Source organism: Ranitomeya imitator, chromosome 5 (genome assembly GCF_032444005.1).
Source record: "Ranitomeya imitator isolate aRanImi1 chromosome 5, aRanImi1.pri, whole genome shotgun sequence".
Taxonomy (NCBI): domain Eukaryota; kingdom Metazoa; phylum Chordata; class Amphibia; order Anura; family Dendrobatidae; genus Ranitomeya; species Ranitomeya imitator.
Window position 1 is genome coordinate 371,323,894 of NC_091286.1, and position 27,119 is coordinate 371,351,012.

A 27,119-nucleotide genomic window follows, 5' to 3' on the forward strand; every position below is an offset into this window, starting at 1 on the left:
CTGCCATGTGACCAAGGTCAGTCCTGGAGTAACAGCTGGTAATGCCTCCTCGGATCGCGGCATCGTCAGTTGCCGTGCATCTGGGGTCAGTCTTGGGGAGGCACTTAGGCTGCTCCCAGCTCTCCTCAGCCCATATCACAGCAGGACCACAATCCACGCTATCGCTGAACCGTCTGAGAGCGAGCGTAACACTTGGTTGGATTCTTTTCCCTTTCACAAAACTCAACTGGTCTGAATTAATGTTCTAGCTAAATGTTTAGCCCACACTTTTATATCTGCCTTTGTGAGAGAGATGGGAAAGGGAGGAGCTATAGTTACCGAATAATAGAGGTTTTTACCTTTTCTCTATAAGATGGTAAACCTTCAAGGCTTTTCTAAGGAGGTGTGAGAAAACCTTCCAGCAAAAAGGGATACTAAGGAGGGCAGCAGAGTGTTTAAAAGTATTTTTAGACAAGACCAGATGATTAACCAAATAGGTCTCAAGTTCAACAGGTCTGAAAGGGAAGCTATTATCAGAAAATTACCTATTGTTTAAATAAGGTTTTTGTTTAAATGCACACTGCACGCTGTAACACTGCTTGCTGTGATTTATTGGATCTTATATGCTGTGTAAAGAGGTGTTACCTGTCATTGTAATTCAGCCCATGTTAACATGAAGCTTTGGTTCAAATTCTTCCAAATTGACCAATGTGAAAATCGCAAGATTACTAATTTTCTTTCTTTCTTTTTTTTTTTAAGGTTGTGATATCTAAACAAAAACATTGGCAATATTTTTTTTTACAAATCCATGCAACACTAAAACCTGATTTAAACAATTGGTAACTTTTTGATGTTAGCTTCCATTTAATGTTGCAAGTTTAAGGGAGTCTAAAAGCTTGTAGATGTTTGTGAGTGCTAAACTTGAGTCACACAATGATGGGTGATCTATGCTGTAAATGGACTCATAAAAGAATTTGAAGGAGTCCGCTATCTTGTCCTTTAAATGCACAAGACCATTTCTGGACTTCTTAGTGTTCTGGGTAAAAGAGACCTGATTATATTTTTTTGGTTTACACCTCTGGTAGATTTTAGCAGAGTTTATAACCAAATGTAGTAAATGACTGGGGGTGCCGTGCAATTTAATTAATTCTTCTATAAAAAAAATTTCTTCTAAAGGACTTTTATGTTAAGTACCAGGTGAAAAAATGAAAAATTCTAAAAAAAATTGTTTAAATTTGCTTGTTTATGAAGTAGGTGCAGTAAGTACCAGTGAAAAATAGATGTTGCAAATGCAAAGAACTGAAAATACTGCAAAATTGCACATTTTTTCCACGGCATCATTAGTCATCCGTAACAGCATTAGTAGTCAAGGCAACCACTGCGGTTTGAACTAAGCAAATGTCAACCGATTCAAGTTCAGGTATCTTGGAAACAAGTAGTTTAGGGAGGTATTAGTAATGAAAACAGTTAAACCTTTGCAAACATTGTGTAGAATATGCTATAGCAGGCAGAGATTGTAAATGTACCACAGCAATGAAACATTTGCCTTTTTTCGGTAGGATAGCATCTCTGAGATATCCACTGGAGAGTCAGTATTGGGCCACGTTCACACGTTCAGTATTTGGTCAGTATTTTACAGTAGTAATTGTAAGCCAAAACCAGGAGCGGAACAATGACAAGAAGAGTACCAGTCCTGTATTTTTCACTCTTGATCTTGGCTTAATGATCAAAACACTGAACGTGTGAATGTGGCCTTAAAGTAAGTCTGACACCCCCACAAATCTCAGTTAACCACTTATGGGAATGTAGGGAACACTATATACCAGGAGCACACATTTTAGTGGTTCAACTGCCAGAAAAAAAAATGTCTACAAATGAAAAGGCGTTGGTGCACCCCTACATGGCCAATGGCTCTGTTCACCATAACACTTCCTAAACTTGTATACTGAGCATTGTGCATCAGCTCTGAACCTCAACACATTGCCGGAACCCCACAGTGTCGGTGTGCACGCTCATTGCTGGGTCCTCTCTGTTACCGCAACTTGGTACTGTACTGTAGAGATGAACCAGCAACGGAAGCCCACTAGGACACTATGTAAGTGCATCTGGGCTCCTACACTGTCCGTGCTGCCAAGTGCTCAGTGTGAAAAATTGAGGGGATACAATGGCACCTTGACCCCTCATTTGCATACAGAACTTTGTTTTTTTCCGGCAATTAAATCACTAAAACTATAATATAGGTATCATTTTTATAGGGGTTAACTCACTAACGTACCTGTATATGAGGTTTTTGGGGGTGACAGACTCTCTTTAAACACTTATACACAAGGTTAGTTTCTGAATAATGCTTTAGTTATAGAAGAATGTTAGCATCAGCCTGTAAAAAGCTAAAGTCCTCAGGTCTTGAAATACTCGCTGTCCTCTCTTTGACAGCAGTCATCATTTTGACTGAATTAATTGATCCAGGAACCTTTAATTACTTGAGATGCACATACTCCGCCAGTCTGCCCCTGAATGATAAGCGCTCTGCTGCAAGTAATATGTAAGCAGAGGAAAAAGCGTTAAATGTTGCCCTTTATACAGGACATATTATGTATGGTGATTAAGCAGAGGATATCACTAAGCTAGGAGTCTAGTGTCAGGAATAAGCTAGAAACTAGACACTGGGCACATGGAAGAAATATTTTTTTCATTTTGTCAGTCACTTTTATGCATTGCGAAAAGGAAGAAACATCCCCCATGCAAAAAAAAAAAAAATCCAAAGCTTTACACATTGGCAGCCATGTGCATTGCTTCTGAACTGGACTTACAAATGTTGACGACCAAAATATAGTTTCCGGCTTATTGCTCTCCACACTGTCCCAGGATGATGCTATACAGTATGTGTTTTTATCTTTTCTTAATAAACAAGTGTTATGGCTGACAAATCTGTTTCGAAGGCAATGACTATATTTGAGTCATTTTGGTTATTTTTTTGTTCTTGGCACCAGCTGCTATGTTTTCAGGCTTTCTAGATGTCTGACTCAGCCTACACCCCGCCTCTGTAAAACTTTAGGAACTGAACATTTTTTTTATGTCACAGTCAATAAATGAACATCTCATTTTGTCTTTATAGCCCATTTTTAAAGATTTTCAAAACAAGATAATTTGGCTCAATGAAACAGAATGGTCCTCTCGAACTTGCAAAATTTCAATTTGTAGGCGACAGCACTTGTGTCTAGACTGGTGCTGTACAAGTGCGGACCCTCGGAGGACAAGAACCTGCAGTAACGTCTTGCTTCATTCAGTTTGGTATCATTCCGACCCAATCGTCATTTCAGTAGAAAGTGAGTGGGGAAAGGAAAGCACCACATGACCGACTTCCTTGTTAGAAGAGGCAATTATCGCCTACTGTGAAACATCACGAAACTTTGCTTCTGCGCCATCATCACACCGAGATTGTGCAACAACATTTGTCAGTAAAGCATTTAACTCCCCAATTAGCACTAATAAGCTTCCTTCATGGACGTGAGCACAGAATAGTTTCAACATACAATGGTGTCTATAGCACATTAGAACTAAGCTTAATTCCATGTACAGTAATCCGTTATATGGGGTTGAGCTATTGTAGGGGAAAGGTCCGGTTACAGGAGGAGGATATGTAAAATAAAATATATGATGTTTAAGTAACTAGTTTTAGAACTCACACAATCAGTAATTGTGAGTCGGATAAAGTCAATACATAAAACAACTACGGTATATCTAAAAGGGACGAGTGAGTTATTTCCTGGCAAAATAAGGCTTTTAAGGCAATTAGTCTCCAGGTCACTCAATTATTATAAATTTAGTTAGCAAATAAAAGTAAAGAAATGTATTTGTCACAAAATTCTGACATTTAAAACACAATGGATTAATTTATACCCAACCAATGAAACACAAATTAACCCCTACATGACCTATGACATATAGGTACGTCATAGTTTGTGCCCATTACAGCTTATTTTATCATGCATTAAAAATTTTTTACAACCGTGTACGAGCATAGCACAGCACAAACACTTGGGACCTCCACACTGATACATTCAGAGACAGAGAAGATTAGGATGATTTTATGCTTGAGATGAGCATTTTACATGTATCGCAATGTCACCACCTGCCTGTATAAAGGCTGATGATGATCTATGGCCTGTATGCACAAGATGGAGAGGACGGGCCCTCCATGAAACATGTAGCGGAATAAAAAGTTTTTATCCTACCCGGACGTGGCTTGAGTCATCTCTACCTTGAAGCAGCTACTAGATGCCACTTTCTTTATTTTTTTCCTTCCTTAAATCAATGGGGGGGCAGGGTTACACAGATATCATGAATATGGAGGCCTACCTGGCAGCAGGTTTACTAGTCCTCTTGTGATAATCTGCTGATTAAAAATTTAATTTATATAGCAAGCAGCTGAGTAAATGACACCATCCCTGGATTCAAGACCTCTGTCTCTACATTACGCTGATATCAGATCAGGTGGCAAAAACTGGGTATAGATTCTCTTTAAATGATGCAATTGAAAAGTACCAGTCAGGGAAAGGATGTTAGACCATTCCCAACTCGCTGAATTAGTTAAGAATAACTAAAGTTATAAAATCAGATATAAGCTTTCTTACTGTAAGATCCAGAATATGGAATAAAAAAAAATATTCATTTTTACCCTGTCATTAAAGCTAGTAAAACATTAAAAAAGTTTACAAAGTAGTTATCACCTGGTATTTGACCTGCAGAGTAAGGCTGCAAGGTAATTTTCACCTTACAGTCAACAAGGTAGGAATAGTCGAATTGTGCTTTTTTTTTTTTTTTTTCACCCAACAAATATTTTTTGCCTATTTTGCAGTTGTAGAATTAATATAATAGTGTCCTTCAAAATCACATTTCGGTAGGCAAGAAAAAAAAAATCACATAACTATGATAACGGAAAAAAATTATTAGGGCTCTAAAAAAAATGGGAAAGACAGCACAAATCCAAAAAATGACTGTCGGGAATGGATTATCTGATTTACTTTTGTATTTTATATAGTATTAATTATACTTTTGTATTGTTGCCCGCGGAATCCGCTATACTGTGCGAGTGTTAAATGTTTACACCCAGATTAGGAGCTGCAGCTTTTCTTCCGTAGTAATATCAATTTAATGAAGTCATCTGCATATTCTATATAAACTTAAATATAGATTTTTCCACCTTGCAGGATTTTTATGTGTGCCATGGCAAACAACAGTCTCCAGCCATCTGTGTACTTTTCAATGCTGAAAACTCTGTTTGCCAAACCAGGTATTCAGGGAGTTCACTTAGCAGCTAGGCATCAACCCAGCATTTACACGCCAATAAATCCATTCTGCTGCTAGCGGTATTGATGATTCCATACTGCAATGTTGTCTTCTTTTGATGATAGCGTACACTTGTTTAGCTATTTGCAAATCATTCATAGCAGAGATCTGATTCAGTGATTGTTAAAGTGAACCTGCTGCTTCACGCTGATCCATGGTCGATATATATCACCCGCTGGTTGAATCATTTCAGCCGGGTATGATTGACTCCGAAACGCTGCGGCAGGACTAAGGCCTCTTTCACACTTCCGTCTGCTGTGGAGCGTCATAATGCGTTGTTGTGACGTATCGACGGACGTCTTGAAAATAGTCAAAAATGTGCGCAACGCATCCAGTGTTTTGACGGATGCCTTGTTGCCTGAATTTCAATGGTGAAATTTCCAGGGAGACGAGAGAGAGACTTTTTCCCGGGCTTGAAAATCCTTCCGGGCATGCTCTGAGTGGAAAAATGGGATACGTCGATGGATTCCTGTATTTCACAGTCGGCGACGCATAGGCTTCCATTATAGCCAGCGATGGGCAGAGCAGGATGCGTCGCTGACCGATTTTCAGATGTGCAGAAAAAAACGTTCCTCTGAACGTTTTCTCCGCACGACGGACCGTTTTTGACCGACGGATCCAGTGCACGACGGATGAAACGGATGACCATCCGTCACAATCCGTCGCTAATACAGGTCTATGAGAAAAACCAGGATCCTGCAGAAAAATTTACAGGATCTTGTTTTCTCAAAACTCGACGGATTGTGACGGGAGATGAAAGACGGAAGTGGGAAAGAGGCCTAAGTCATACGGGAGAATGGTTGGAAAGGCGGCTTCTTGCCACTCACTGCCAGCGACTTACAGGTCTCTCCCTATACACTCATGCAGGGAGAGACCTGTCAGTCATTGGGCTAGAAGAAGCGGTCTGTCTGACTAGTCTCCTGTGCGGCTCGGCCTACCGCAGCTTTTATTGTATGCTAATCCGCAGCATATCTCAGTCAAACATACCAGGCTGAAATCACATAGCAAGTGTCTGCTCGTAGACCGGACAGCATAAATCAGCTGTCAGGTTCCCTTTAAAATATACCAAACCTTCATATACTTTTATATGCGAGGAATAAGGCAATAAATACCAATTTAACATCTACAGTTTGTATTCAATTCATTATTAATATACACAGTACATCTGATTAGCAAATAACATGCCACACTGTATTCTGTACTATTGTCTAATAATAGTAAGAGTGCTTTTTTGTCATATGTTTGACTTGTTTATAATGGCATTCCTAGTCATTACTAATTGAAAACTAGTACACTTTACACGGTAGGGCCCCGATTCATTATTTGCAATGTTCTTTTTTTTGTATTGTGGTATTTGCTGTTGTTTTTTTGCACCTAATTCTTCGATATGGTTTATAAATTTGGAGCAAAACCAAAAATGCTCAGTATTTTGAATTGACCACTTCTTTTGCGATTTTTAGAGCAAAAAGTTATAAATCCCTTAAAAAGTCACAAGTTTGTCTAATTTTGCCAAATCAAAAACACCAGGCAGGGACTTCAGTGAGATACAACAAAAAAAGTGACGTTCGGTAAGAATCGGATTTCATTAATTTGTCTAAAACATCTGTGTAAGCAAAGTTGCCGGGGGAAATGAAAGCGCTGTGGAAAAAGATAGCGCTATATTAGCAAAACATAATAAAACAAATAATGATGAATCAGGAATTAAAGGGACTGTCACCTGAATTTGGCGGGCTCTGTTTACCCCTTCCTTTCCTGCTGGCCGCAATATTGTCTTGAATTTGATTAGGTTTCCTCCGTAGTACACACGTGCGCAATGCAATCTTGCCTTGCGCACACGCAGTATGCTTTGCCCAACTGCGGGCAAAGCCAAAAAGCTTAGTACTTAGTAGTTTAGTTACTTATGTCCGGCTGTACTGTACATTACATTACATATACTGTACGGTGAAACAATTTGAATGGCCCCTCCAAGTATAATACCATTTAACTAGTCAAATTTATAAGCCACAAGCAAAAGTGATAATTGCGTATATTTATCTGTATTCTTTGTAAGTCTTAAAGGGAATCTGTCAGCAGGTTTTTGCTATGTAATCTGAAGATAGCATGAGGTAGGGGTTAGAATACAGATTTTTGCCTCTCTTATCAAGCTCTGTTGTTTTGTCTGCTTGCAATGATTGTTTTAGCACCAGGAGCTCATCATTGCTGGGACACTGCAGCATGTCCTTGCTAGTCCGACACGCCCCCTCCTGTGATAGGCAGCTGTCTATACAAATTGAATATGCAGAGCCTCATGTGGGCGGGGTTAGCTTCCTTAGCTCTGCTGTATTGCTAAAACTAAAAAGTCTGATTGTGTCAGAACGGCTGCATCCAGTAATCTAAGTTATACATTGTTAAATTCAGCTTCTGTCTGCCTACATCTGGCTGCTCTCAGATGGGGTAGCAAAAACCTGCTGATAGATTCCCTTTAAGACAATCCATACAATACAAGTGTATTTCACCCCAGCATATAGAGTAAAAATGAAGCTGTTCTTCAATTTCGGAAGTATTGTTTAATTATGTGAATACTAGGTATGCGATTTACTCATCCTATGCTAAATTGCAATCCGATAAAGGTGAAAACTTAAAATTGATTGATGAATTCATGATTATTGATCTGTGGCAAATGCAATTCTTACATTTTATCTTAGTAAAAGCCTAGAATGAAAGAGTTAGTTAAAATTGATAAGTAAGGCCGGCGTGCAGCAGAAATGTAACTAATGCTAATAAAGAAAACAAGGAAAATAATTTTCTCACCTCTCTTCGTAAAATGCAGTGGACCATCACAATGACAAATCCTTGTAATGAATCAAATACTGCAAAGAGTATCTGAAACAATATCGATCTCTTATCTGTCATTGCCAGGACAGCGGACATCCACGTCAAAGCCAGGAGTGGGAGGACAACGCAAGAACTCCAAAGGGATGCCCTATTCAGACAGAAATAGTCGTCTGCTGAACCAGATTGTGCATTGCAAAGAATAACGATACAATAATTAATTAAAATTAACAGCCAACACCCTTCAGTGCCGAGATGACCTGTGAATTATTTATATGGTATTTAACAATACTAGACTAGACCACCATATGCAACTGAAGGGGTTATTGCTGATGCAAGGTTTTTTTTTTTTTTTAACTTAATTTAATATTTTGATGCTAAAGTTTTAAAAACAGCAAAAGAAAATAAAAAAATAAATAAAACATAGAAGACAGTGTATTATTATTAGAAGAACACAAATTGTATCAGGCTATTTTCAGACATGCACGGTAAAAGATTTGTAACAAGAAGATGTAAATGATTTAGACTAACATGGCATTACTGGCGGTGGTGGCTGACAAAGCTGTTGTTGAAACTACTCCACACTTGGCACATTTGAGCGTCAAACCGCTATGAGGCTCACTCATCTGACTGCAAACAAACAGAACACCCACAAAAAGAACAAAGTATTCAATTTTCACCAAAATAATTGCTGCTGTAGATTTCTTTGATCGTTTTTAAATAAGGTCTCATGCATACGTAAGATGATGAATGCATCGATTTGTTTAATAATGGATTGGTGTTTTTTTTTGGTAATAGATATATCGAAATAATAGTTTGTGATAACTACTATGTATACAAGAAGGATAATTTCATTCATGCATGCAGGACTTGTATCTCTCTTTACAAAGTGAGAATCTCCCATTTTGCAAAAGTAAAGCAGTTGAATATACATTGAGCTTAACAAAAGCAGGTGCTAAATCAGACACATGATGACAGTCCTATATTCAGGCTCAAACGGGCTACTTCTTCACATTGTAATATGCAAAAATAGCAAAAATAATGATATCTATATATGAATTCTATCGATCCAAATAGCATAGAGACAGATTTAGGCATAGCCTGAATGTAGGAATTAAGTGAATGAAATTTGATGGTCTATCATAGCTGAATATGGTTATTGTTTGCTAAACAGTGCAGAAGCATCAGTTCACATTTCATATACAGATGTGTCCGTCTTCACCTTTCCTTTTGGCTCATCATATCCCTAGAAGTGTGGCATATGTTTATCTAATTTTTTCTATTATTATTATTATTTTGCAATACTACACTCTGTCACAAAATGTTTATGCTGTATGTTCCTATGTGTGGTCACTGAATGATTGTTATGTGAATTGCAGTCTGTCAATGATTTTGTTAGTATGTTGCGATATTTTTAGGGAGAATCTGGAGTGCAGAACTGAGCTCAAGAAAAGGTAAAGGTAGACACATCTGTATAATAAAAACTTTCTAATAAGTAAGAAGAAAATAAATTCACAACAAATTATCATATTTAGTGATTGTCTGTTCTGCAAGACATACCGGATAACCGCAGCTACCGCGTACAGTTTTTATTACCTGCATTCCTATCATACATACTAAAGCATTATTGCCTTGGTTAGTGGCTTAGTTACATAGGTTGAAAAAAAAAAAGTTCAGATGTAGCGATTCTTAAATTAATACATAAGAAAGATACCAAGACACAGAGAGCTAAATTAATGGAGCACTCTGGCTTTTTCTTTTATTTCTCCCTCTGTTAGCTGTCAGTATAGTGTGTGTATATAAAAGTACTTACCATATTTTTCGGATTATAAGATGCACTGCACTATAAGACGCACCCAGCTTTTAGAGGTGGAAAATAGGGAAAAAAATATTTGAAGGAAAAAATGTGGTAAAATATTTAATAACATAAATAACATGCTATGATATGTAGTGTTATTATATATAATAGTATGTTATTATGTTGGAAGCTACGGGTAGAAGATGGAGCTGCGGGACCAGTGTGGTGTCTGTAAAGTACTATACGTAGACGCTGGAGGGGAAGTATAAGAATGGGGCACAGGGCTTATATGTAAAGCACCACTTCAGCACTGAAAAATAACACTGGAGTGCTGCTTTAAGAACCCATGGGAGAACTATAACTTCCAGCATGTCCTGCAGATCCTGTGGCTTGCTGGGAGTTATAGTTCACCACAAGAGTGGCAGAGTGCATTTTTATGTGTTGTAATGACTAACCTTTTAATTAATTCTTACTTGTACATGCTGTGCAGGTCCTGCAGCCAGCCACACTGTGGTGAAATAAAGAAGAGCTGGAGCATCCCATGACCGCACAGAGCTCTCACTCTTATTGGTTCTGCACAGATCATAAGAGGAAGCTTGCAGATTATAGTGCCGTGTCTGCAGGACCTGTGATGACATCATGAAGAGGGAGGGCTTTCTGCTGTCATGTGATGCTCCAAACCGCCCTCTTCATTACCTCACACATGTCCTATACTGGAGTACTCAGCAGAGCAGGTATGCAGCAATCTCTCCTGTTGCACCCTGCTCCTGCCCCTTCCTCCACCGGATACACGATCTTCCCAGCCGTTGCAAGAATACGTGCTGGGGAAGCCATGTGGGCCCGCTGTTTAAGTGAACGAATATACATTTGTTGTTCCTCACTGACTGCTCGATGCTGACAGGGGGCGGGGAAGGGGCTAATGAATATTTCTTCACTTTAAGCATCGGGACCATGTGGTTTCCCCAGTGCTGGATTCCTGGAGCGGAGACACTTTCCTGCCTCCTGTGAGTGTGATCCCAGTGCGATCCCACTCCACTGCTGCCCCCTTCCCACATATTACATTTGGACCATAAGACACACCTCACACTTTTATCCCAAATTTGGAGAAAAAGTGTGTCTTATTGTCCAAAAAATATGGTACCTGTCACCATCTTTTCCCGTTTCCAGCGCTGCTCCGTTCCTCTCCTGCCACCTGTGACTACCATTATGAGCAGCGAGCTCACAAATAGTTTCTGTGTGGACCAGAAATCATTTACATAATGTAAGTCTATGAGACTCAGAACAAGGCTCTTATACACTTACACTAAAAAATGAATTAAGGGTCTGCTGCCTGAGTCGTCAAGTCAGGTCACATGATGCAAAAGACGATTGGAGCATCGCTGCAAACGGCAGAAGACTGTGACTGGTAAGTATTTTACTGCACACACAACACAATATTAATTACTTATAAAGGGAGGAACTAACAAAACCCCAAAGTGGTCCTTCATCACAGCCAAAAATTTGCATTGTTGGGTGTCGAATTCCAATGTATCTTCCAAGGATACCTTTTTGCATCATAATACCTTTGCTTTTTTTTTAACAATGACTATATCTGTAGGCCTATCAAGTTCAACTTTTCTCCATGAATTATACATTATCTAGTCATAACCCCAATGTCATTTGTTGACTATTTTTAAATGCTGATATAATATCTGCCATCGCTATCTCTGATGGTAGATGCTACCTCTTTCTTAGCTCGTTGCTAGAATCACATTTTCTCCGCACATAATGAATGTAACCTAGTCCTTTGTACGGCTCCCAGAAGGAATAAATCATGTGCCACACATGTACTTATACATGTAAATGATGTCCCCTATGAGACACCCTTTTCCTAAACTAAACAAGCCCAACTTTTCTAACCTCTTCTAAGACAATGCTTCTTGTCTTACCACAGCTAATACTAGAGGAATCAGCTCCACGGGGAATATAACCTATGTCACTTCCTGCTGCTGGAAACACATTTCATAAGTGTGCAATATGCAAACTGTTTGACTTAATTGGTACTTTCAACAAGTATTTTTATTGTTCAGTCCTCATTATAATTCAATGATAAAAATAAAATCAGAGAACAAACAGTTGTAACTAATTAGCTCAATGTTTACTGTACACAATACAGGATTAAAATATGCAACACATTTATCCAAAATTCTATTGCATGACAGTAGACCACAGGTGGCATATTTTGTGAATTATATCATTGCAAATGACAAATAATCACATTCTACGGGGAATTCTTTTCTCTCCAGCTAATTTATATACTGGCTAAAAGTGCCAAATTTTATGATTGCTTTAAAAAAAATGCATCATTTTCTCAGTGGTACCAATTTTTAAAGAAAGGCAATGAAAAAGTAGGTGTCATTAAAGGAAAAAAAAATCAGTAGTTTAAAAATGTACATACAATCAGCGCTGGGATACGGAAGAAAATATTTATCTCGTCAGTTCCTACTACCAGTTAAAGGAGCATTCTGGCAAGATTGGAACATTGTGTGATGCCTCCCATGAGCCCCCCGGAGGTGGAGCATTACACCCGAGTTCTCCATTTTTATATATCCTGCCATGTCCTTTCAAGATCTGCACTAGGTATAGCTAAGTGTATATATTTTGACATATGGGTTTTTTAAAATGTTATTTTGTTAACAGAATAGTTTGGGGCCTATTTATTGAATTGAGTGGGGGTGTGGACCTTAATTCTTCGCTTTAATTTACAGAACACTTCACTGATAGAATTTTAGTGCCTGTAGAAGATACCAACTTTGTATTTTACTTGCAGCACTTTTTTGAAATGCCCACCTTTTTACACCTTTTTGCAGGTCTTAGACCAGTGGTCCCCAACTCCAGGCCTCTAGGACCGCCAACAGTGCAGGTTTTCAGGATTTCCTTAGTATTACACAGGGGTTGGAATCATCACCTGTGCAGATGATCACATTACCACCGATGCAATACTAAAGAAATCCTGAAAACCTGCACTGTTGGCGGCCCTCGAGGCCTGGAGTTGGGGACCCCTGTCTTAGACCATAATCTAACATCATCTACGTAAAGCATCTGAAATGTTGGTTATGTCTGTATAGTTGTAATATAAGTCTGTTTTCTAGTCTCAGTTTTCTGGAAATCCATCACAATATGTTTAAGCAAATGAGCTAGCAAGTGCAGTGGGCTTGGCCTGTACTTCTAGCCTCCAGACTCTCTCCCTCTTTTTCCTCCTGCTGCCGGTCCCCTGTTACTGATAGGTCACTCTGGTTTGTGACGTACTCTTCCACCCGAGATCTTGCACAGGCACCATTAGTCCCGGGTGTGAATTTGAGAGGAGAAAGAGAGAGAGAGGCTGGTGAGATGTGATTCTATGCCAAGCCCTTGCACTTGGGAGGTCATTTGCATAAACATTTGCCTACCACTGACGAACCTGCCCGTTATTGAGGGGTAACAGTGCGCTCCATTAATCCTGGCTAGTTTCAGAGCAGTGCTTACAAGTTCAATGCAAAAGAGGTTGTAAGCACTGCATATGCTCAACCACCACTGCTAGACCAAAGTGGTGGATGGTGTATGCAGTGAACAATAAACAAAATATAACATTGATATTCAGAGGAGCAGAGTATAAAGCCTTCAACTATTTAGCCTAAGGCTACTTTCACACTAGCGTTTTTTTCAATACGTCGCAATGCGTCGTTTAGGGGAAAAAACGCATCCTGCAAAGTTGTCTGCAGGATGCGTTTTTGCCCCATAGACTAACATTAGCGACGCATTGTGAAGCATTGACACACGTCGCAACCGTCGTGCGACGGTTGCGCCGTGTTGTGGCGGCTCGCCGGGAGCAAAAAACGTTACATGTAACGTTTTTTGCTTCCGACGGTCCGCCATTTTCGACCGCCCATGCGCGGCCGGAACTCCTCCCCCGAGCCCGAGGCTAGTGTGAAAGTAGCCTTATGTTGAAGTCTTGAATAATTTAAGACAGACTTGTTAAATGATAGTAGCATCCAAAGGCACTAAGGGCCCCATATGAATGGAGCGAGGGTCGATCATGCGCACTAACACTCATTCTTATAGAAATGACATATCTGGTGGTTCCATGAAGAATTAATGAAGCGACAGTAAGCATGATCAATGCCTGCTATAGAGCGCCACTTCTCGGGAACGTGGAGATCCCAGTAGTCGGACCTCCAGTGATCAGGAAGTTATCGCGTAGCCTCTAGATAGGGGAAAACTTCCAAACTTGAGAATACCCCATTAATGCTGTAGTTGTTGAAAGCAAATAAGGAGAAATAAAATAAATATATGTATGTCTTTAGATACCATACTTTTAAGGAAAGTTCATTATCACAAAGTAACTAGTAATAGAGAGGGACAACTGCAATCTCATGGGTGCAGAGGACAGGTGAAAAGACACAGTATCCATAGCAACAGACTTTAAATTTAGCGAACAAAAGATAAATATAATTACACGGCAGTCGATGCCGATAACCAGATAACCTATTGATGATCTCTTTTCTAATAAGGCTTGTGATATAAAACACATCCATTCATTTGCTCACGCAGAAAAAAGGTCATTTTAGAAATATTGGTATTGTTTTCTCTGTTCTTTGAAATAAGGGGAAGGGTATAAAATCTTCGTAACAATGCTGACTAATTTATTTGATTTTAGTTGTTTCAGGGAAGATGAAATAATACATTATTTTACATGTTAATGTATTTCAATATATGCAGAGATGAAAAAATAATACCCCTCAAATGATTTTGCAATTCTCTCATCAGGTGTCGTAATTAACAAAGCGTTGGCCAGAAAATAACATGTAAGAAAGCCTAAATGTAAAAGAAAAGAAAGCTTTGATAATGATTTTCTAATGTTGCAATTATACTGTGACCCCCATGAAAGAACACCTGACATCAATCTGAAAATTCATTGAATTTGCCAAACAATTAAGATTAATAGCTTCTGTAGAGCCTAATTAAAAAAAGAAAGGGGTGTTTAACAGTTCGGTTTACAGACATTAAGGTATTACGAGTCTTTCATGCAAACACAAACTCTACACTACACACAATACATTGGGATGATTAGTTACATTGCTTTTTTTTGTACATATTGCAAAACAATGAAGTAATTTGGTATTAATCCCTGACTTGCAGAAAAGTTCTGCCTTTTATTTTTAGGTCTTCAAATCCCAATGGAATTGCTGTGGTAAATGAGTGAAAATCTGCTGCAAAATTTACATGCTACTTTATTGAACTTTGTTAGTGGAGAAAAAAAATCAGAAATTAGTATTAAAAAAATGTGTTTGTCACCATTTTTCAAGACCCTTAATATTCCCATTTTTAGTGATCTGGGTGATGGAATATTTGTTTGCGGCTTTAGCTCATGTTTTGGGGTATAAACAATGTTTTGATCGCCTCTTATTGCATTTTACTGCAATGTTGTGGCAACCAAAAAAACTGGAGTTTTGATTTTTTTTGTTTGTTACGCTGTTTACAGATCAGATTAATTTACTTTATATTTTGATAACGTGGACATTTTTGAACGCAGTGATACAAAATGTGTCGTTTTCATTTTACTTTAATAGTCTCCTTAGGAGAATTGATGCTGTGATCGCTCGATCGCTTGTACTATACATAGCAGGGCTTCAGCCCTATTATAGCCAAAATCACAATCTCCTATTATTGCCAGCCACAGGCCAGCATTCACAGGAGATTCACAATAACAGCAACGAGGATCTTCTGCAGATCATCAGCTGTCATAGAAACTCATCGGTGCCCTGCGATCACATGACAAGGGCTCTGATGTGTAAAATTTGTGACACGCTTCCGGCTAAAGCGTGTAAAATGCCGCTGTCAGTGATTGACAGAGGCATTTAACTGGTAAACAGCCAAGGATAGATGTGCTGGAGCCTGCATCAAAGGCAGGGACATGACCAATGATATACCATATTTTGCGGATTATAAGACGCACTGGATTATAAGACGCACCCCAAATTTTTACGAGAAAAATAAGAAAGAAACCTTTTTTTAATAAAATGGTGGTGCTTCTTATAATCCATGTTTTATTGCTTACCGGGGTGGTGGCTGCTGTGAAGCGAGGTCCCAGGGTCGCTGCTGGAGGAGGCAAGAGTGGAGCGTTGCTGCAGGCCACAGGGTGGGATGAGGGGGTGGTCGGATGTGTGGTGCGGTGCCCCACTGCAGGTGTTCGGTGCTATGGGTGTCCGGTGCTGTGGGGGCTCTGCTAACGTCTTGTGAAAGCCCAGAACCCCCACAGTCACATGGTTTCCTATGCTTTGGACTGGATTCCGGGGAAATGGCTGCCAGCCAGGGGCAGCGCATGCGCAGATGGAGATCTTGGCACCAAAATCTCAGAAGATGAGATCTCAGTGCAAATTTTGGGGAAAAAAGTGTGTCTTATAATCTGAAAAATATAGTATATACAGTACAGAGCAAAAGTTTGGACACACCTTCTCATTTACTTCTGTACCTCTGTGTCCCCGATTTTAGACAGCTAGAGCATACTGAGGTTTTTGTGAAATAATGTAATATTCTATAGTCAGTTTTATATTACAAAGGTAACTGCCCCCTTCTTCAAGGCTACCCCTGAAAGTCACACAGGTGTGTGCACCTCCTATTCTATCCTTGCAGTGTCTCATCAGTAGGAGTTTCTCCTGTGGATCTCAAGCAATATCGGTATAGCGTAGCTATATGCACCGACAGAGAACTACTTTTATATATATACATATCCCTGCTGTATTTTTGCACTTTGTTGGACAAAAAGATTTCCATTTGAAGAATACATTTGTCGGATGTTTCAATTTATATAAGATTTTAGAGAGAGTGAGACCACTCTGACACACTGGAATGGACTTGCTTTACTTATTACTGATTTTTTTTAAATGATCTGTGACAATTGTGCCAGATAGAAATTAAAGTCAGCATTTGATATTTATGCACAGATAGAATTGATTCTCCATACTACACTACATCAAGGTGAATATAACCTACGAATATTTTGTAATAGTAACCTCACTTTGCCTTTGACCTCTTTATTGAGAATACCAAAGTTTCAGGGGTTACATGCATCAACACTGATACGTGGCTCTAGTTTTCACAAGAACATAGTAACATAGTAACATAGTAAGGCCGAAAAAAAGACATTTGTCCATCCAGTTCAGCCTATATTCCATCATAATAAATCCCCAGATCTACGTCCTTCTACAGAACCTAATAATTGTAAGATGCCATATTGTTCTGCTCCAGGAAGACATCCAGGCCTCTCTTGAACCCCTCGACTGAGTTCGCCATCACCACCTCCTCTGGCAAGGAATTCCAGATTCTCACCGCCCTAACAGTAAAGAATCCTCTTCTATGTTGGTGGAAAAACCTTCTCTCCTCCAGACGCAAAGAATGCCCCCTTGTGCCCGTCACCTTCCTTGGTATAAACAGATCCTCAGCGAGATATTTGTATTGTCCCCTTATATACTTATACATGGTTATTAGATCGCCCCTCAGTCGTCTTTTTTTCTAGACTAAATAATCCTAATTTCGCTAATCTATCTGGGTATTGTAGTTCTCCCATCCCCATTATTAATTTTGTTGCCCTCCTTTGTACTCTCTCTAGTTCCATTATATCCTTCCTGAGCACCGGTGCCCAAAACTGGACACAGTACTCCATGTGCCAATAGAACAATAGTGGATACAGTGGTTCTTTCTAATTATATTGACTTTCAAGTTTATTTTCACAGGAGTGATGTAGTTTTAACCACTGATAAGTCACATTAATGGTCAACCATGCAATACATAGATGGGCTGGGTTTGTCTTTTATTTAGAGATACTGACCTAAAAAAAAACTTATTGACACCGGTATACCAAAATAGTGTATATGGAAAGGTTTTTTTAACCTCTTCTGAAACTGTGATTACAACCAACAGTCATACTAGACTTCGACAGACCGAACAATACCGAATGCATTCCCATTGGACAACGTAGTTTTAGTCAGTTTATAACAGTTTTAGCCATTCTGATTAAGCCATTCTCTAGCAGACTACCAGTATCAATTGATATAGTTAAATTGTAGAACTAAACCTTAACTCAACTTTAGTTAAATGATAATACAAAACCTAAAAAACACATTTTTTATGGGACTCCAAAACCCACAGAACTGCATATTTTCCGTACTCATCACTACACCCGCTACGGTCATGTTGACATTTCAGTTTATGATGATTCTGCACTTTTGTATTTAGACTTTTGGTCATTTTATTAAATGACATCTATAAACATGAATGAAATATCAGCTTCTCAATGAGGCATGCAGCTACGTAACAACTACAGAACGAAATTAAGAAAAATGAAAATGCAAAATGAAAAAAAAAAAAAGTGATTACACGTGGTAAGAAACTTTCAGAATCAGCTTACCCTGCTCTGTGTTTAAGCTTTTTATCAAGGATACCATCTCTTGAAACAAGTTTATTAAAGACCAAAATTCCAATTACCATGTTGACCTGCACAACAAAAAGGTTATTTAAACACAATCCCCATTGACACACTCAGCTTATGAGAAGAAAATTTATACAAAATGAAACAGATCATTAAATCTATCAAAAATGATCTGTCATTAGAATTTGCAAAAATTGTTTTCCAATATTTATGTCTCCAGTTTCCTTTCTGAATGTATAAATTTTACACTGAACATCCCGTTGCCTAATTCCTTGCAATTTGTGCAATGTCTGTTAATTTTCAAGTCGTGTCTGTCAGATACTTTGCAATGAAATATTTATAGAAAAAAATAATATTCCGACGAGACTTGGCACAATCTCTCATGGTAGTTTATTTCCATTTTAGAGATACAGATGTGCTGTTTGATGATCACACACTGGGGAATTTTATGCATAATTTGAACACTATTTATTGGACTAGTTTGCACATGAGATTTTGAACTGCACATTAACTGGATATAATACAACCCGCAACATTCGTTATCAAATCCGTTTTTGACATTGAACTTGTTTGAACCCTTCAGTGTTCTCAGGAACAAACCTTCTGCTAGGTGTGTTGAAAAATAAAGCAAAGCAAAAACAGTCATGTCTCAAGATGAACATATTTTATCAATCATTCCAGATAGCTTTACAGATATCAAAGGAAACATCACATTTTTGTTTCCTTAGCTTCAACGATGGAAACAAGATCGGAAGGCGCTCAATATTTAAAGAACATGAACATCTTTGGGATACTTTTTTTTAATACGTAAATGCATTTTCATATGCAATCTACAATCTACAGCCTTTATGTATGGCTGTACATGGCCGTAGAATGAATTGGACGTCTTTTGTATGGTTCACTCACTTGTTTCCATATATTTATATGTGTTTTTTTTTTCTGTATTGGTGTATAACTCTTTTGCAAGATATTTCATATGTAGTATTGCAAGATCTTTTCAATTTTAATACATTATCCCATGTCAGGATGCATGGTTGAGAAAGGGGGAGTTCTCCTACACATAACAAAGTTGGCATGCTGTCACACACATCTCTACCAAATGTCAGGATGGACATTTAACTATTACATTGATTTAAACGTTTTTCTTATATATTGTCCACTTGTAGGACTGTTTACATAGGAGTGGATAAGGCATTTTATTATTTATAAAGATTTACGCTAATGTACTATTTGCAAGAAGCAATAGATGTTCTCTATATATATCTAGGTATAGTAAGAGAGAGAACATACAAAAACACATATTACCCCTAAGGCTTGCTGACAGCATGTTTGGATTTCGAACCCAAATGGAGACAGGGATGATCATGTCAGTAAGGCACTATAGATTTACTGGCGCTACGCTATATAACATATACAGTATATATATATATATATATATATATATATATATAGTTTAATTGTTTCATATATACTGTATATATATATATATATATATATATATATATATTTTGCCTTTAAAAAACACTTTCATATTGTTGAACCTCCTGTGAAATAATCAGTCAGCTTGTTCTGATGGCAGAATTTGTAACTTTTTTTATATTTATTCCTTTGACTTTCCACTAAGCTGGTTTATCTCCACAACAAAGTTCCATTTTGCGGTGGTTATAATTCAGCTCGTAAGAGGGTTCAGAAAAAGAAAGGTAAGAGTTAAGATGTAGTTTATCATCAGAACTAGTTCACTCACTTTTGACACTGAAAATTCATTCTGAAGTCAACTATCAACTCTACATAGTGGCTGTAGAATCCAAATGGGGCAATGTTTTTAATCAAACCCTATGAATGCATGTTAGTAAAAAAAATTAAAAAAAAAAAAATCACAGGTATTTTCTGTAATAAGCAAGAGATACCTGTATTAACTTAACATTCATAAAGTGAAACCACCCATTTTGCATACCAAAGATGCCATCAGTTTCTTTGTTAAGTGCTTTACCTTTGCTACGACTTAGATAAGACACTTTCAACTCATGAACCATATCAAAGATATGTATATTTTTTAACTTTTTTTGCATTTATGACAGTTATTGAACTCTTTAATGCACAGCTAAAAACGAAACTAAAAAAGAAATGTCCGGTTTACCAAGACAACAGCAGCAGCAGGTCCAACAAAGGCATAAAGAAGACCTCCTTCAAGTGACAGCCAGCAGCTGGAAGTAAAATAAACAGAGAAAATAATACAGAATGTCATAAAAAGTGATGGGAGAGACTTGGAAAGCTTTGGCCATGTCCTCCCCTGGGTATCTCTGTCCACTTTTCTCGACACTTTTCAAAAGCCGTGAGAGAAAAGTTGCAAATTATAGCGCTATTCTACAATACCGGTGCAAATTTATTGATAAATGTTCCATATTTTCCATATTTTTTTAATTTAAATTATTTGTGCAGTTAAATGCTAGGGCCTATATGGGTATATGCACACGCTTTGTTTTTGATGCGTTATTTTTTGTGCACTTATGTTTCAGAAAAAAACGCAAAAAAAAATGGAATTTCTGAAATCTCATACACATGTTGCTTATTTTTTTTCTTTGCAGATTTGAAGCAGTTTCGTATCTGCAGCATGTGAACTCTTTCAGTATTTTTGCTGCGTTTTGTCACCTATTCAAATGAAAAGGGGAAAAAATGGATCAAAAACACATGCAAAAAAGCATGTATTTAACACAGCGTTTTTCCTGCCAAGAAATGCATTTTGATGCGGAAACCTCTGCTGCAAATACTTAACATGGGCACATACCTTTAGGCTGGATTCACACATCGCAGTTTAAGAACATGCCTTGATGCATGGACCGGACGCGGGTCTCCTACCCAAAACTCAACAGCCTCATAGAATTATATGAGACTGGTGAATTTGGGTCAAGAGACCGGCGGCCGGTCCATGCATCAAGGTACGTGCATGACAAAGATTTCGAATTAATTAGGAATTGTGCATCTTACAATAATGAATTACAGATTACAGCTACTAAACCAGTATCATTTTATATTAAATTGGCCATAAACAGCAAAATATATCCCAAAGACACCAACGTACGTTTACATATTAACTTATCTATGACGCATTCAGACCCTACTATATACTGGCGGTGACATTTTCTCATAATTGATCCAGTCAGGAACATAAACATTGCGTATACCCTTTTTTCCTTTTATATAAAACCACGATGGAAGATGTTTTACGTGATTAATGAGCACTTGCATTAAACAGAACCATTCACTTCTCTCCTGAGGAAGCCATAAATAGCCTAATTCTAACCACAATCCATTATCTGCTATGTTCTTGTCGAAACTGGCTAAAGTATTGGTTTCATTAATATATTATATATGTTTTGTTTAGAAAGATAAGTAGTGTTGATCTTACTTTATGTCCAGAGCAGACACTCTTTGGGCAACATTTTGCTTTTGGTAATGCTCTAGATAAAAATAATGTACCTTTTCAAGTAAAATCACGTATAAATAATGTAATTATATGGGAGCTAGCGAGCGTCAACGAATACACATTAGCAAAAATTATGGAAAGATAAGGGGGAAAGACTTCGGACTTCGCAAAGTTTCCTTGAAGTCTTTATCATGGACTTATATAAGTAGTGGAGCTATAGGATATTTTTAATGGAAAACATTTGTAACTTTTTTTTTTTAATTTTCATACATTGGAGTAAGAAAAATAATGCTAGTAATGGTGTGCACTTTTAAAAGAAAGATAACAAGATGCTACCCCTGGAAAATGAAACCAACTCCAAGCTAATGTACTTATTAACTAACAGTGGTTAAAAGTAGATCTACATCACCAGAACATAACAATATATTATTCAAAGGGTCAAGTCACTTACTAATGTGGAGTTCCATATCCCTTTGCTTTGGTAAAACCCATTGATATAGCTACGACCAGTGCTGGTAAACCTGAAGGCAATAAAAATGTACTATTAATGATAAGTATAGGTTAAAAGGGTTAAAATTAAAATATTATAAACTTTACTTCTGCAAAAAGTGAAATTTAACTAGCCAGAGCCTGAGAATTAGACATCTTAGCCTAGATTCAAGGAAAACAATTTACGGGGTTTTTCCCTTTCAGAAAACGTTATGCTATATGCTGTTAAAAAAAATTGCAAAGTGAGTATTATTACTCTCAGCATGGCCAGTAATGGCTCTATGCCACTGCCCCGATATCTGTTGCTTGACTGCATTAGTGACGTCATGTCACATCAAGTCACAAAAATCAGCACTTTTAGAAAGCACAAGACGCTGGTCACAGTGATTAATTGCAACGATGTCGATGAGATGTCATCACGGTGGCCAAAAAGCAGCAACCGGGGCAGTGGCTGAGAGCCAACACTGGGCTGGTAATACTGTTGTTTATTTATCGATAACTCGGCATACGGCACAAAGTTTTCTAAAAACTTATCTCCAATATATTGGCCACTGTTGCAGCACAAACATCTAAAGATTACTAGAATAGAAACCCAAAAGTTAATCTACTACAGTGGTCAACTTGACACGCAATTCATCATATCACAATGCGGCACAATTTCCATGGATAATGCTGTATTGAACGATGTGATAATGTTTGCTACATCGTATCATTGTGCTGAAATATGGGATGCCTTGAACTTTATCAAGTTATCATTTGTTGCATTCAGTTGTATGGAAAAGCATTGACTGTACGTTAAACTCACTTAAGGTAAAGATATGTTGACATGTATATAATAGGCAAATGTATGCCAAAAAGATAAAGGACGCTCTTTAGGCATTCACTATATCTGGCAACCGATACTTTATGTGTACACTTGGCATGCATGTTCTGATTGATGCTATTTAGCCAATTAGATGCCTCTATCAATCTCTTACACCAGCATTTACGTGGCTTGATGATGGATGGGGGTCTTATGGCATCCATCAACCACCCATGATGCAAGGCCCCCATCACTACCATTCTGATACTCCTTTGAAGCTAGGCCTCTGCTTGGGCTTTACAGGAAAACATTAAATTTACCAATATTTTTTGGTACGAAATTGAGCAAGTTCCATTCCCCTAAGAAGAGCTTAAAAATATGCAAAAAAAATAATTAAAACATTTGTTCAATTTATTTAATAAACACCTTAAAAAAACATATTTAGTATTACTGCATTTTTAAAAGTCTGATCTATGAAAATTGAACACATATGGATGGTAAACATCATACAGATGCATCTCACAAAATTAGAATATCATGAAAAAGTTAATTTATTTCAGTTCTTCAGCACAAAAAGTGAAACTCATATATTATAGAGTCATTACAAACAGAGTAACCTAGTTCAAGTTTTTACAGTTCACCACACAAAAACAAGCCTTTGTATAGCTACATAGATGGAAAATTAAAAAAAATATATGGGTATCAGAAAATGGCAACACAAACCAATATTTTTTTAGAAAAAAGTTCAGAATTTTTTTTAGAACCAGTAAACTTTTAAGAACTATTGAAGTTTGCCCTCCCTGTAATTATACTGACCTGTCATTAGGCCATTTTTGTTGCACATTAAATTATTTAAAAAGGAAACTCAAAAATAATGGCTGAACTGTGTCTTTTTTCACCATTTCATTTTTTTTTGTTTTTTTTCCATACATTTGTAATACAGGGTGGACCATTTATATGGATACACCTGGGCTCGCCATTTATAAAGTTGCATCCAAAATGGCCAACTTCAAAATGGCCGCCATGGTCACCACCCATCTTGAAAAGTCTTCCTCCTCCCATATACTAATGTGCCACAAAGAGGAAGTTGATATCACCAACCATTCCCATTTTATTTAGGGGTATCCATATACATGGCCCACCCAGGTGTATCCATATAAATGACCCACCCTATAGTATATAGCAAAATCAATGGTGTCATTCAAAACTACAACTCAACCCACCCCCAAAACAAGCCTTGTTGTGGCTTTTTCGAATAAAGAAAAAATTGGGGGAGGGGGGTGGGCTCGTGCAAGAAGGGGAGGAAAAACTGGAAATGAAAAAACAAAAAATGGCTCCAATAGGAAGGAGTTAAATATAGCTAGACAACAAGGACATTTTTTTAATTAAAATATCTACCTAGAATACTCGTTCATTCGAGAGCATAGAGGTAAAAGCTTTGGTGATAGTCTAGAAAAGTGGTTCTGGTCTCTTTTTCCAACTCTACTCAAAATGATTCTGCTTGGAACTTTGACGACAAATCAGAAAAGGATAAATGCACATTTGGACTTGTCAGCTTATTGGAAGCAATCAGTTGTTGGCCTTTCCATATTGTTGAATATTGGATTATTCCATGAATGATAATGTAAATTGCTCTGCATGCATACGAATTGGTTACAAATGCATTTTTAATAATGATCCAGCTACACAATGCATTCTATTAAATGATATATGAGCTGTGCAGATGTGGTCATCTATTTGCCAGAAATGAATAATTTATCGAGCAGTATATTTTTCAAATGATGTTAGATTTCAGCAGCGGATAAATTACACAAAGGTTGCTAGGTTACAACTGTTATCTCTTTTTTTGTTTCGGGGAGTAATATGTAAACTAGACTTGCAGTTCTTGTTCTTTTTCCTAACAATCAGTTCTTGTTTATTTGGTTCTGTATTCATTAGGTAAATGTCACCATTATGGATCATAATTGTGTGTAAATGATTTACTTGTTTATGAATGTTGCTAAATCTTTTTTTTGGGGATGCTGTTTTTCATCTTTTTCTTTGGAAGAGGGAAGTATATTGACCTTGAACCGCATTTTATCTAGGAAATTTATTTGAGCACAATGTGATGTAATCAATAAAATCAGCAGGTCGGAATGATATTGTCGTTCCCCATTATGTGGTAGAACGTGCAGTTTGTCTATTTGTTTAAAAGCACAAAAGTGGAAAAATAGAGAATTCGGGGAGGTTTTACGGTTGAAAAGAACAATTCAGCACCTGGAGACTTGGAATAAAGAAAAAAAATAAACTGGCATACAGTCATAAATGAATGATTCATACTACGCAAAGCTCTTTTCACAACATTAATCATGAAACCAACCATAGATAGAAAGACAAATATAAAGATGATAAGGAGATAGATAGATAGATAGATAGATAGATAGATAGATAGATAGATATGGGATAGATAGATAGATAGATAGATAGATATGGGATAGATAGATAGATAGATAGATAGATAGATAGATAGATAGATAGATAGATAGATAGATAGATAGATAGATATGGGATATAGATAGATAGATAGATAGATAGATAGATAGATAGATAGATAGATAGATAGATAGATAGAGAGATAGATAGATAGATAGATATGGGATAGATAGATAGATAGATAGATAGATATGGGATAGATAAATAGATAGATAGATAGATAGATATGGGATAGATAGATAGATAGATAGATAGATAGATAGATAGATAGATAGATAGATAGATATGGGATAGATAGATAGATATGGGATAGATAGATAGATAGATAGATAGATAGATAGATATGGGATAGATAGATAGATAGATAGATAGATCCTGCTGGGGAAAGAAGAGAGTGCACTGGAGATAGCAGCGCAGTATGTGAGTTCATGCCATAGACTGCGAGAAAGACAACTATGATATGTCATGGACTTCTATATCTCCCACCCTGAATGTGCCCTCATCCATCATTTCTACAGTCCCTATCCCCTCATTCCCATAGTCTCTATCGTATTCCCTACTGCACACCTGCTTTGGCAAAAGTAATATTTATTTGGTTCTGCCAATAAAGCTTCTTTGAATTTGATAGATGGATGGATAGATAGAAGAAAAAAAGGAAGGCAGCACTCCAATATTTATACAAAACAGTAAAATGGACTTTATTTGGCCCACATGGTGTGGTGACGTTTCGGCACACATGAGCCTTTCTCAAACCTTGAGAAAGGCTCATGTGAGCCTAACTGTCGCCACACCATGTGGGATAAAGTTCACTCTACTTTTTTGGGGTAAATATTGGAGTGCTGCTTCCTTTTTCACAGATAGATAGATAGATATTGTATTGACCCATCTCATATGTATTGGAGAACTTGATGCATTTGTTACATTTTACATAGATAGACCATATAAATGTATAGACAGTCACAGACTATAGCTTTAAATCAACAGTAGGACCATTATACAAGGGTGAATCCAATATTTTTCACAGTCTGGTAATATTAAAACTTTTGGGGAACACATCGTCTTATCAGCTCTTTCTACACAAAGCTGCAGTCCCACCAGTCACGGATGTGCAGGTTTGAACATGTAACATCAGTTTGTGATTGTTGTTCGAAAAACAATGGCGGCCCACTTGTGATTCATATTTTTTTTATCAAAGACTTTGTTCACAGTATAGGGAAAGTGTTTTGTTCCAAAGAAGTGTGTATGAAGAGATAAGAAACTTAAAGGAAGGTCACACAAGTATCATCCATACGGAAGAAGTTGGGTGCCAGTCCATGATCATGACTGATGACCACAGGGAGCATCCTAATCTTGTCCCCTTGGATAATCACCTATTTGGACCCCCTTAAAGAAGCCCTATAAGGACAAATATTCACATCTCATAAAGAAGTGAAGACAGCAGAGCATTCGTGGCTTGCAGCTCTGCCAAATATATTTTTTTTAATGAGGGATTACAAACGCAGCCTCTTGTAGACAGTATGACAAGGTGTATTGAAAATCAGGGAGACTG

The 27,119-nt window shown here is 37.6% G+C and overlaps 1 protein-coding gene across 5 annotated transcripts in view; it reads right to left on the reverse strand.

The window, feature by feature from the left end:
* The window catches only part of ADGRB3 (adhesion G protein-coupled receptor B3), a 1,579,303-nt gene that overhangs the window by 78,016 nt on the left and 1,474,168 nt on the right, over positions 1-27,119 (reverse strand). For 3 of the 5 annotated variants that reach the window (XM_069726666.1, XM_069726664.1, XM_069726663.1), the window contains 5 exons: positions 22,259-22,328; positions 20,521-20,587; positions 18,363-18,448; positions 8,671-8,769; positions 8,119-8,290 (listed from right to left, as the gene is read on the reverse strand). In XM_069726666.1, coding sequence (XP_069582767.1) covers positions 8,119-8,290; positions 8,671-8,769; positions 18,363-18,448; positions 20,521-20,587; positions 22,259-22,328 — 494 coding nt within the window. The remainder of the gene's footprint in view (positions 1-8,118; positions 8,291-8,670; positions 8,770-18,362; positions 18,449-20,520; positions 20,588-22,258; positions 22,329-27,119) is intronic. The other 2 variants (XM_069726665.1, XM_069726667.1) reach the window with 1 other exon arrangement.